Source organism: Aotus nancymaae, unplaced genomic scaffold, assembly GCF_030222135.1.
Source record: "Aotus nancymaae isolate 86718 unplaced genomic scaffold, 86718_ANA_hifiasm-v0.15.2.pri h1tg000062l, whole genome shotgun sequence".
Lineage (NCBI taxonomy): Eukaryota > Metazoa > Chordata > Mammalia > Primates > Aotidae > Aotus > Aotus nancymaae.
In genome coordinates this window covers 43,433,951-43,446,844 of record NW_026988476.1, presented here as the reverse complement: position 1 = coordinate 43,446,844, position 12,894 = coordinate 43,433,951, and the positions used below count along the sequence as shown (strand labels likewise).

General features: G+C 36.6%; 1 protein-coding gene across 1 annotated transcript in view; it reads right to left on the bottom strand.

Moving 5' to 3' along the window:
- UNC13C (unc-13 homolog C) overlaps positions 1 to 12,894 on the bottom strand; it is a 617,099-nt gene that overhangs the window by 377,002 nt on the left and 227,203 nt on the right. The window contains exon 7 of the mRNA XM_012469803.3: positions 10,342 to 10,561. Coding sequence (XP_012325226.2) covers positions 10,342 to 10,561 — 220 coding nt within the window. The remainder of the gene's footprint in view (positions 1 to 10,341; positions 10,562 to 12,894) is intronic.

Here is a 12,894-nt window from a genome sequence, read left to right as displayed (position 1 = left end):
GAGATAGTAAAAATAATTTTAAAAACTTGAGTTCATAGATAGTAATTGCTCTAATTTTCATTGACACGACTGTAATTTTGCCTGACTAGTATTCTCAGTTTTTTCTGAAATACATTTCTGAAATAGGCGTACTAATATCTCATAGACTACTGAGAGATTAAATGGGATAATTTTTAGGCAGGCATAATTTCTACCATAAAAGATAACATCAGTAATGTTCTTTGAACCTAATTTGTGAATATTGAGCCTGATTTAACTATAGAAATAAAGACAAAAGATGAAAGCAACTATTAACTTTGCTTATGATAAATTCATATACAATTTGACAGCAATAATTTTATGTAAATATTCATTTATTTGTAAGTGTAATATCTGTTTCCTAGAGTGGAAAAAATGTATTCATGATGAGTGTGAATAGAGGAAGCTAAAATATATGAACATTCCAATGTTAGAAAGAGCAGACTACCTGTCTTTATCTTTTATTTTAACGTTTGAGGACTTAAACCACATTTTTAAAAAAAGGAATATAACAAAAATGAATGATTCCACTAAAGGTAACTTAAAAGGACATTATAAATGGCCTACACTGTTGAAACATGTCCATGGAATAGCTACAAATTTATAAACTGCATGCAACTAAGATGTTTTCAATTTATCACTATTGGATTAACTACACATAATTCTTAACATAATTCCATAATTCCCTAATTATTAAACAGTATAATTAACTTAGGCTGAACTAAATAGTTGTAACTATCTAATAGGCATATTTTATTCAAGTATTTAAAATTTATAAAATGGAAAGAAGAGTGGTGGCTGGAAGATATTCTCTACGAGACACAAAGTGCCTCAAAAGCGTAGTCTGTGACTGCCAGTTAAGGAATGTCCAAAAGGTTAGAAGTGTCACACAAATGTGGATTCTCCCCCAAATTTCTAAACAGCTATTTTTATTGTTGCTATTAACGCTCCCCTAAAGGCTCTAGGAAGAAGTGCTAAAGTCACGTAGAGTAAATATATTTTGGATTACTTTTCTAAATTCAGGAAGAGCCCATCTAACTACCATCCACACAGTAAATGCCCATTCAAGCAATAGCTGCCAAATTCAAAGCCAGAATATGAAGAAATTTTTCATCAAAAGGAATCAGACTTCTATCCTTAAGGACTGCCTCTTGTCATAAAAAAAAAAAAAAAGTTAGGAAAGCTTCAGCATTAGCTTTGAAATTTCACTTATTCTTAATTACTGATGTTATTATAGTAGATCTATTCTAATATCCACAGATAAAAGAGTCATAAACTGAAATTGCCAATTGGAGGACAGCAGGTTAACAGAGACATATGTTTAAGCAGTTTCTCTGTTATTTCTAGAAAAAATATGTAGCTTTTAAAAATTTCTACTTTTGAATTTTTGATCAGAAGAAAATTATTCATCTTCGATTGTTTAGCTCAGAGATAGAGACAAATTCATAATTAATTTTTGTGACTGATTTACAAGTACTTTCCATTGTCCTATTCTTTATCAAACCCACCTGTCTTAGCTTTCTAATGAAACTCTTTTTTAAATAGTTGCGATCTGCCATGAATTTCTAACCCTTTGGGTTATTTTTTTTTTCGGTTTTTTTTTTTTAATTTAAAAGTCATCAGAGATAACTTTAAATTTGCATCTATATGAGTCTTTCTTCAAAGTGTGTGGTAGAAGGTCTAGTGGTATCACTGAAATACAGTAATATGCCAACCAGAGACCAACAATAGATGAGATCAAAAGAGATGTAAACTAAAAGCGCTTTGTAAAGTATAATATTCAGATGAAGTGCATCATTGTTACTTGTAAAAATAATTACTTGACACTTAAGACAATATAATTATGGACAACAAAATCACAATTCAACCTTAGATAGAGGGAAACTTATTCCAAATGGGGCAAACCGGTTCTCTTCTACATAATTTAACACAACAATTAATTAACTAGAACTCATTTTTTCTTTAATTTTTATTAGACAAAACATCCAAACTTCATGTGAAATTAATGATTTTACCATCTTTATATGGCAATTTATGATTTTTGTGTTTTTTCCTGAAGTATCTATCTATAATTATCTGTAAATAGAATCTAAATTTTATAATTATTTGTAGATAATTATCTCTTTGTAGATAATTATCTATCTACAAATACAGAATTTATAGATATATTGTATCTATAAATTGAGGGACGAATACTGAAGTTGTTTTATATAATTTTATATATAAAACACACATATATAAAGTTATATATATAAATAAACTTTTAAAACTACAGGTGTGTGTGTATATAAATACATAATTGATACACATATACATATACATATATATGTGTGTATAGACACACATATATACGTATATAATAACTTCAATGTTCTTTCTTCTTCTCAGTCCTTTCCTTCTGCTATTTTCTCAACAGCTCTTCCAAAACACTTTTACTCTCAAGTAACCTACCTCACCCCCATTACCCTCTATTCTCAGCATATGATCTTATTTCCTCAAGAGAAAATAGAGATCTTTTAAACTCAACAGCCACATTTTCTCTCCTCTCCTACAGAAACAAACAAAAAGAAACCAAACCTGAATTGTAGTATTAGCAGATTGCTGTTATGTAAATATTTCTAACAGTTGATTCTAAGTAAATGCCTCACGATATTCTTTAATATTTAACAGTCACCATTGACATAGCTACCTGCATATAGGTCTATTCCTTATGGTACCTCATAAGGCCCAAATTCTATCAGTTTATTCCAAGTGTCTAGCACACTGTTTGGAAACTAGTATACATTCAATAAATAGAGAAAATACTTCTTGGGGGAGCCTAAGATAAAATCATTTCCATAACTGAGTATTTAATTTGGCTCTGGGTTAATTTTATGTGTTATGAACTTCCTGCAAAATCCTACCATATTGTGGATAAAACAAGAATAAATTCAATATAAAATCACAAATTTGCTGTTGAATAAATCTAATGAAAAGACAAAATACACCTAGCCCTTAGCTCTGGATTTGGAATTCTCAGAAAACAAAGGTTGTATTCCCATGATCAGATAACAGAATTTGATTAACCTACATGCCACATGCACTTACACAGCATAAAACAAGAGCATTAATGTTCTTGATGAAGAAATATATGAAGAGCACCATTTTTAAATAACGCAAAAGAGCACAGTAGTTAATGATGCTTCAGTGATATGGTTTGGGTATGTCCCCACCCAAATCTAATCTTGAATTATAGCTCCCATAATTCCCACGTGTTATGGGACCTGGTGTGAGATAATTGAATCATGAGGGCTGTTCCTCTATACTGTTCTCATGGTAATGAATAAGTCTCACAAGATCTGATGGTTTCCTAAGGGGAAACCCCTTGCATTTTGTTCTCATTCTTTCTCTTGGCCTGATGCCATGTAGGACCTGCCTTTCTCCTTCCACCACAATTATGAGTCCCCACACCCCACCAGCCATGTGGAACTGTGAGTCCATTAAACCTCTTTCCTTTATAAATTACCCAGTCTTGGGTATGTCTTTATCAGCAGCCTGAAAATGGACTAATACATTCAGGTAGAAGAGATAGTCTTGAGTGTGAATTCTGATCTTCCACTTTCTAACTGGCATGGTCTGAACCTTTGTATCCCATTGAAAGATGAAGCCTTTGGTAAGTGGCTACATCATGAAAGCAGAGTCCTCAAGAATGGGATTCATGGCCTTACAAAATAAGCTCAAGGGAGCTCACTTGCCCCTTCCACTATGTGAAGATGCAATGGGAAATCAGCAGTCTGCAACGGAAAATCGCCCTCACTGGACACCAACTGTGCTGAAACCCTCATCCTGGGCTTCCCACCTTCAGAACTGTGGGTAAAAAATTTATGCTGTTTATAACTCACACAATTTATGGTACTTTCTTAGGCAGTTGAAATAGACTAAGATCCTAATCTTCTAGTCTTGAGCTAGTTACTTTATCTCTCTAAGCGTTAGCTTCCTCATCTGAAAAACAAACGGGAATAGTAGTAGCACCTCCTTTAACCATCTGAGGATTCAATGAGATAACGCCTATAGCTTTAATAATAGTGATGGAACAAGTGTAGTGATTTCAGAATGTCTAAAAGGTAAAGACACAGACATTTATTAAAGAATTTCAGGCCAGGAGTGGTGGTTCATGCCTGTCATCCCAGGACTTTGAGAGACTGATGTGGGTGGATCACTTGAGTTCAGGAGTTCGTGACCAGCCTGGCCAACATGGTAAAACTCCATCTCTACTAAAATAAATACAAAAAATTAGCTGTGTGGTGGTGCACACCTGTAGTCCCAACCTGGGAAGCTGAGGCAGGAGAATGGCTTGAACCCAGGAGGTGAAGGTTGCAGTGAGCTGAGATCGCACCACTACACTCCAATACGGGTGACAGAGCGAGAATTCGTCTCAAAAAATAATAATCACAATATAACATTAGTAAGAAATTTTAGGACTTTGAGCCTCATAATCACTTGACCTGTGAAAACTCTCACATGGACAGTGCCTGCAGCATGCTGGTTGCTTTATATCCATGCTTTATAACCATGCTGGTTCCAAGAGGGATGGCAGATATCATCATGCTACTAAAAATGGTGTGCAACTTAAAATTTAGACATTGTTTATTTCTATAATTTTCTATTTAATATTTTTGGACCATATTGCAGATGACTGAAACTGGAAGGTGAAATCACGAATAAGGAGGGACTGCTGTAAAGCTCTGGCTTCAGTCTACTCTGCCTTCCTCCTCGATTAGATGTTTACAGACACAAAATCATAGAATTTTCCTCACTTCCACATAACACCGCATCAAGAGTACACCTCTGTTTTCTAGCACTGTCTTGCTGAGATGCCCTGCAGCCACCCTGATGTATGTTCTCCCTCACAGGAGTAAGTAATAAAACATACTGTTAAAGCTTCGTGTGTGTTCCTGGTGATCTTTAGCTGGAGGTCATTGACAAGTATTATTAACTCTTTTCACAGATGAGGGAAATGATGCCCAGGGAAGTTTTAAAAAGATTATAGTTGCAACAGGACTCGAAGTCAGATTATATTTAAGTAGCTCAAGACTATGAAAAAAACATGTATTGATATCCATTGAGTATGTTACGTAGAATACCTCTATGGCATTATGCAAGGCATATTTATCCTCTTAGTCTCTCTCCAGCAGCCAACCCCAACACCTGAAATGCTCCGTTATTAGTCTATTCCTTTGGGTTAAGGAACTGACAGTTGCATTCATTTTCCTGTTAGTGTTGTTGAAAAGTCAAGGCAGTACCATGCGAGATAGAGGTAGCAGTTATAGGGAAGGAGGTCAGGAAGGTGCTGGAAGGGGAAGAGTGTGGTCCCTGTCTAGAGCTCCACCCCCGGGCCTGTTGGGACCTAGGTGAGGACAGGCATTTTTGCTTTCCTGGTCAACAAAACCACCCTGGCCTACAAGGCCCCCATTCTGTATCTGTAAAAACTCCAAGACCCTAGCAGGCAGATACACAGGCAGCTGGATGTGGAGAGGAGCACATCAGCAGAGGAACACACAAGCAGTGGGACGTCGAGACGAATACATCAGTAGAAAAAGACACAAGTGGCTGGATATTGAGAGGACACCAAGGGGAGCACGGAGGAAGAGCACAGGACAGATGTTGGCATGCTGGCTTGCCATCAACTGGGAGAACATGGTGGTGGAGTTTGGCCCGTGGCAATCAGAGGAGGTCCAAGCAGCCTAACTCCAGGGGAAAACCATTTCCCTTCCAGCTCCCCCATCTGCTGAGAGATACTTCCACTCAATAAAACCTTGCATTCATTCTCTAAGCCCACATGTGATCTAATTCTTCCGGTACACCAAAGCAAGAACCCTAGGATACAGAAAGTCCTCTGTCCTTGCAATAAGGCAGGGGTCTAACTTAGCTGACTAACACAAGCCACCTACAGACAGCTAAACTACAAGAGCACCCTGTAACACACGCCCACTAGGCCTTCAGCTGTAACCATTCACCCCAAGACACTGCCGTGGGGCTCTCTCCCCATCTGTATGCTCCCCTAGAGGTTTGAGAAGTGGGGCACTGAAGAAGCAAGCTGCATACCCATCCTCACCCTGCAAGGAGGACAAGGGAACTTTTCCCATTTCAGGAGCATTGAGAATTCCGGTCCTAAGGAGTTGTCATGGCAAGGAATTGTGGGAAGCCACAGTCCAGGCAGCACAGAATATCTCTAACTCAGGGGTCCCATATGTGCTTTCTCCCATATGAGAAAAATGAGACAGCACTAAAAATAAAATTCAATTAACTTTCCTTTTCTTCCTCTAAGAACTGACTTTGCAAATTTATTTATAAGTTGTGAAAGAACACCAGGCTGAGTTCAGAGACCTGAGTTCTAATCCTGCCTACACTAGTCACTTGATTCTTTTTGAGGAGACACCAAATCTTCTGAACCCAGCCAAAGCAGTAGATTGAGTTCCCTCATCACTAATCTTGAAGCTCCTTTAATAGCACAGGCTTATATGGAAAGATGATATTGAAATCATTACAGGTTATTTCTAGCTATAGTTCTTGCTCCTTCATTCATTAGTTTAACCACATTTGTTAAGCAGCTCCTTTGCTTCAATGTGTGTTAACTAGCAGTGGATAGAAGAAACCCTACTTCTAAGTTTCCTGAGTACTCATTACTTAAACATATATTGTAAAGTGGTTATTGAAAGAGTAAAATATCAAAAAAAAAAAAAAAAAGAAAGAGTAAAATGTCAAAAGTTTCCAAATACATGTTCACATCTGTTCATCTAAGTTATGTTTTAGAAAATAAGGTGGAGTCCAGGAAAAATACCACTTTCTTTCTTCACAACTCTGAAAGCCCAGGATAAAGCTCCTACCCACGATAGATGCTCAATATGTACAAATATTTGACTGTCTTAAAATACGACTTCAAAATGTGGTTACAGGGCAACAAAGAAAGAAGAATCAATATCTGATTTGCAAACAAGAGTACGCTGGCCAGATTTTACTAATGCTATGAATTTCTTAATTGCTTATTTAGGACACATACATTGAACATAATGTCAGTGGGAAGCATGTGGAACTAAAGAACACCTCTCACAAAATGCTTCTTTGCTGAATGTTTGGTGAAGTATTTTCTGGACTCATGCAGGTGCTTGAAATTTCTAGTTAGGAATTAAAAGTAGGCAGAATGCTTATTTAGTAAAACTATGGGATTCCTTCTTTGGAGATGTGTAAGGAAAGGGCCATGACTATTTGCATTTTTTTTTCCTCAATCACTGCAGTTGTCTCTTTTCTACACTGAAAAGACAATCAAGGAAAATAGTTTACATATGATGCCTCTTTTACATATGACTCACTCTGCACACAACCCTCATCCCAGCCAACATGGCTTTTTCTAGTTTAAAACTACCACTGAAGCGCTACAGCGAGTTCCTTACAGGTTACGTTAACATAACACAGGGTCACAACCTGCTCCTCCATTTATTATAATTAAATTATTTTGCCACCAATGCTTTTTCCACCAAAGAACAAAATGTCTTTTTAGGCGACAAGATGCAAATGAAGTAATTAAAGAGAAAGCCAGTGAACTCTGGCTGCTGCCACTGATTTTATTAAAGAAGGATAAATCAGGTCTCTTTTCTCATTGTTCTCCGTGTCTCCATTTGGTCTCCTTCTCACAGCCCTGTGGCTGTCAGTTTTGGGCCAGGAAGGTAGTAAAATCTAGGAACTATCATCAAGTACAGTTAGCTAGAGGGGATGTGAGATGAAGCTCTTTGAGGAATTGACTGGACATTTCCCCGCATCTCTGAGCCCGCAAGGAGAGCACTGGAGCAGTGAGTGGGATTTCACTATCACCTGGTCTAATTCCACTTGACTGGAAGTACACCAGTCACAAACCCAAGATTTCATAGTAAAGAAACACCTAACTGAAATTGATTTGAAGTGACTTTACATACTCTCTCTTTTGCATGGGTCATTGGTCAAACCACATGTAGAGAATTTAGTTTCTTTTAGCATGTGTGTGTTGATAGATTGTAATTATTCAGAAAAGAATTAGCAAAATAACAGGAGTACTAGAAACCTACAGAAAACTAGATACATAGTTTTAAGTACTTGAAAAACTGTCATATACAATAGAATTTATTACATATTTTCTCCAGAAGTAAGATATGGCTTATTGGGTAGAAATTACAAGGAAACACATCTTGTCTTAAATTTTGATTTATGAACTAGCATTTTTAAGTCATAAGTTAAACTGCCTACCAAGGGTTTAAATTTTCCCTGGAGGTGTTAGAAGACTGAATGGCCATTTTATAAAGAAAATTATAGAACCTTCTTACATTTAGAGGGGGCTGAGTTAGCTAAATCTTCTAACTCTGATTTCTCTTAACTTTTTATTCTTTCCTTTTCTTCAGTGTTGGCATTCATGAAATTATTTTATATATAGTGTCACCATTGCAATTTTTTTTTCCCTTAAAACAACAAGTAAGAGAAATTTCTTAACGTAATGTCACTGATTCTATAGGGAGAATTTCAAATTTTATTGATAGTTATTGAGGAAATTGTTGAAGTTAAATATACATACTCGTAGAACCTCTTTCTGATCAATATGACAGTGTCAATTTCAGGGAAAAAGTAAAAATGGATTTTAAAAAAACCCTCCCTGGCACATATATACCCACCCTCATTGTTCTGCACTATTTTTGATTCTTCCAATTCAAACGTGCATTAAAATGAATAATTTCAATGAAAATTTTGGATTGCATATACTTTATTTAGCCAATATAAAAAAATAAATTTTTAAAGAAATGGAAATAGATTATGAACATGTTTCTAAAGTTTAATGAATAGGTAGCATCTCTCATTTCTGAAAGACTAGAAGAATGAATTCACTTCTTACGTATGAGCTGCATCATTTTCTCTGTAAGGAATTTAAGCCATTTGTTTTTAGATGACAGTATGTTTTCTATTTTCTTAAATGTCATTGCCCTAACATGCTTATTTCATAAGATGCCTGTTCAAAATTCACTTTTTAAACAAGTGAGCTGAATTTTAATTGGATTATGAGATTTTGCATGTAAATTGAATGAGTAATATCAAGTCAATCCCCCTTCCTTTAAAATAATTATTCTTAAATATCATTTTAATTTTTCAAATAAAGAATGCCACTTCTTTTGCTTAAAGTATGCACTTGTTAACATTAACACAGCCTCAGTCTGATCTGATCATGTATGGAGAATACTAATCAGGTAGAGAAAACTACAGAATGTATGTGATTGTGACTGTAGCAAGTCAGCTGTGACGGCATTTCTGATTTAGACTTTCTCCTCTTCCCCTCCCTTCAATGTGAAGCGATCCACATATCTTACACTGACTACATCCATATAAACAATAAACAGAGGGTACAATATTCAGGTGTGAAAAAAATATTATTTGCTAATGAACATCATGTTTAAATGTAATTTTTCGGCATTTTTTAAGTGACAATACCAAATAAATACCACAGTGAAAAGTCAATTATGCGTATTTTAGAATGTGATGCATTAGTATTTCTAGACCTAAAGTACCAAATAAAGGAGTTTTCGGAAACGAGAAGTTTAAGGTAACTTCTCATAAAAGTCAAAGTGGCATGTACCCATTCAAGAGTGTGAAAAGATGGAGAGGTCATTAATATTTATTGAGCATTTACCACGTGCTAGGCTCTTAGCAGAGACTATTACATTTAACCCTTCCAATATCCCTCTAAGGTATATTTCGTTATTCCTGTTCATTTAGTGGAGAAAAGTAAAGCCCAAAAATGTTAAAATATTTTCTTAAAGTTACATATCTGGTAAGTTACATTTGTTGTTGGCATTCAAACCCAAGACACCCCATTTCCAAGGCCTGTGCGGGAACTGTAGAAGGACATGGATCCTGCAACACAGACACCAAATAGGTTCAAAAAAGAATTCCAGTTGCTGCACATGCAGGACCATGTCTTGAGTCCTGCTTGGGGAACCTGATTTTACATATTCCCACTAACCTCATGGAGCTATTATGACGTATGAGTAAGAAAATACATAGGAAGTCACTTTGAAGGTTTATGCTGAAAAGAGTGTGATTTCACTCCAGGTACTCACCCTGAGGATTCTAATAGTGCCTAGTTCAACACTGTAAGAATGCATCATCAACTGTGATTTGATGGACAGTATGTACACCTTTGTGTAAGTGATAGGGAGGGGAGCGGGCAGGATTTGTTGACAAGCAGCAAGAGTTGAAGTGATCTAACATGAAACAGATGGAATAAGGCAGGCTCTGCATACCACTTTTTCAGCCAAACCAAGTACTCACTCTGCAAGCAGTCAGCGTTCAGGAGGTCCTGACACTTTTCGTGGCACTTCACTCCACACTCCAGACACTTCATGCCTTGCCTTGCAATGCCCCACAGGAGCCCTTCACACTCATAACAGTACGTGGGCGTGGTAGCTGTCCAGACCTCAAAATTGTGTGGGGTGGTGGAAGACATAGGGTAGATCAAAGCCTGCAAGGTCTTCTTGAAGACATGCATTTTCTGTGAACATGAGAGAAGTTACCAATGCAAGCCGAGTCAGTGTATTTGAATTCTTTCAAAATAAAACAAACCAACCACTTTATCACTTTTCTCTGAAAATGCTATTTTGAGAGAGCCCCTTGATCACTGATTCAAGTCATGACAGTAAGCATAATAACTATGCTACCTTCTTCTTCTCTCAATGTTTTAGGGTCCAATTCAGTTACCTGTGCACAAAGAACTCCCTAATCTTCCAGACTGGACTGTGCTCCACCGTCTGCAGCTTCTTTCCCAGCAGCACAAAGGTCTAATTACTTGAGAATGCCTAGGTCCCTGCTATGCTGTAAACCCCACACCTCTGCCACTCTTACTTTCTACTCAGCCCATTATTTCCTGACTCCAACACCTCACTGCTTCTCACCCTGCAAGGAAAGCTTCTGTAATTCAATCTGTAGGAAATTGCTTTTAGCACCTACCACCTGGGAAGGATCTTAACACCTAATTCATAAGAAAGCATCAGTAGTAGATAAAGGTCAAATGAGGCACTCTCCCATGGTGATTATATTTGAAAAGGAAGTAAATTTTAATAGCACATGGAAGGACTTTCTAATGATAAGCCATTAGTGAGGTGAAAAAATCTACCTAACAAGTAGCTAGGAGAGCTGAGTTCCCTAGCATAGGCCCAATCACATGATATTTCAAATGGGCTTTCTGTAAGCAGGAACTGTCTTCCCGCTTTCTCTCCTTAGTGCCTAAACAGCTGATCATGATCCCTGGAACGCAGCAGGGATACATATTTTTTAAGGAATAAACGTTCTGCCACTTATGAGTTTTGTAATCTATAGAGAGATGTAAAGTCTCTAAGACTCATTCTCATCTGCTCTGCCTAAAATGGTATTACTTTGAAGATCAAATTATATAACGGTAACAGAAGTAGTAGTCTATAGGCTTCAAAACACTAAATAAACACAGTATTGATGGCGGATTTTCAAACAACAATGACAGCAAACACAGGCCAACAGAAAAGAAAATTGGTTAAATGATTCCTTTTCTATGCTTCTCATATCCCACAAAGCAGGTGACTTCCTGAGAGAACGACCAGCACTCTCAAGAGGTTACATTTACAGATAATTTAACACAACTGCCTGTTGCATAATGAATGGATATTTACATAAACCCTGTAGGAGCCTAGCTGATAAGTCATACTAGAAAGGAAGCATTTATAGTTTGCATTACGTATCTTTAAATCTCATTTTAGAGTAGTTTTCCCAGTGTTGAAATGACTAACTTTCAATTCCACAGTATGGTAACAGCATATTTCCCTGTATTACCACATTCTCCTCACTCTGTGTTTTCCCAGAATATGTTTGGTAATGGTACTGGGAGGTCCCCTACCAGGGAATGAAGTCTCAGTAAAAATGTTTCTAATTTTGAACAGCCAGATCCATCCTTGCTATTCATGAGGGGCTGGTCAATCCAGAGCTCTTTATACTTTAAGTGAATCTACAGAGCAGCAGTATGGTCAAATACGGGCATCACTCAAGCAAAAGATCTTAATATTGGGGTTTATACAGACAGAACAACTGGACCCATCACTTTTCAATAAACAGTGCCTGAACCAGGCAAATCTCCTGGCTTCATTTCATAATGAAGATGTCTTACAAAGAATTAAGGATGCTTTGAGAATTAGAAGCATGTATTATTCATCTTTGCCTCCTTTTTAATACCTAGCACAGTGAGTATCTTCACTATCATTAAAATAAATGAAATAATCCTTGGCATAACAGATTTTTCATTACCCACCCACATACAGAATCTCCTAATTGGGCTGAGGGGCTGTGTGTGTGTGTCTGGGTGTGTGTGTGTGTGTGTGTGTGTGTGTGTAATGTAGTATTTGTGGTCTAGAAGAAAAATTAGGAAGAGAATTAATTTATATATTTACAATTGCCTCAGACAACTTGTTTGTTTTAATGGAAGTAAATAATAAAAATAGAATAATAAAATACTCTTAATTACATGAAATACTTGGTGGGAATAAAACAAAGTCTGCTCATGAACACAAGAAAAGTAAGAAATGTACTTTGTATAAATTTAGAAAGTAGAGTTGGGAATAAGGTTGCTTTTGAACATGAACTTATTCACATATTTCAAGATTAAGTAAATGATTAATGTATGTGATCTAATTCCCTTTGTCCACTTTCATTTTATTAAAGTCAAGAGATATATAGTCAGTACTATAGGTCCGTAGGTTATAACAGGAGTCATAAAAATAAATAACACTTTCGAAAAAAATTAAATGTACTGGAGAAAAACAAATAAAAGCTCTGAATAGAGAGCTGAGCAGATTTCATTAA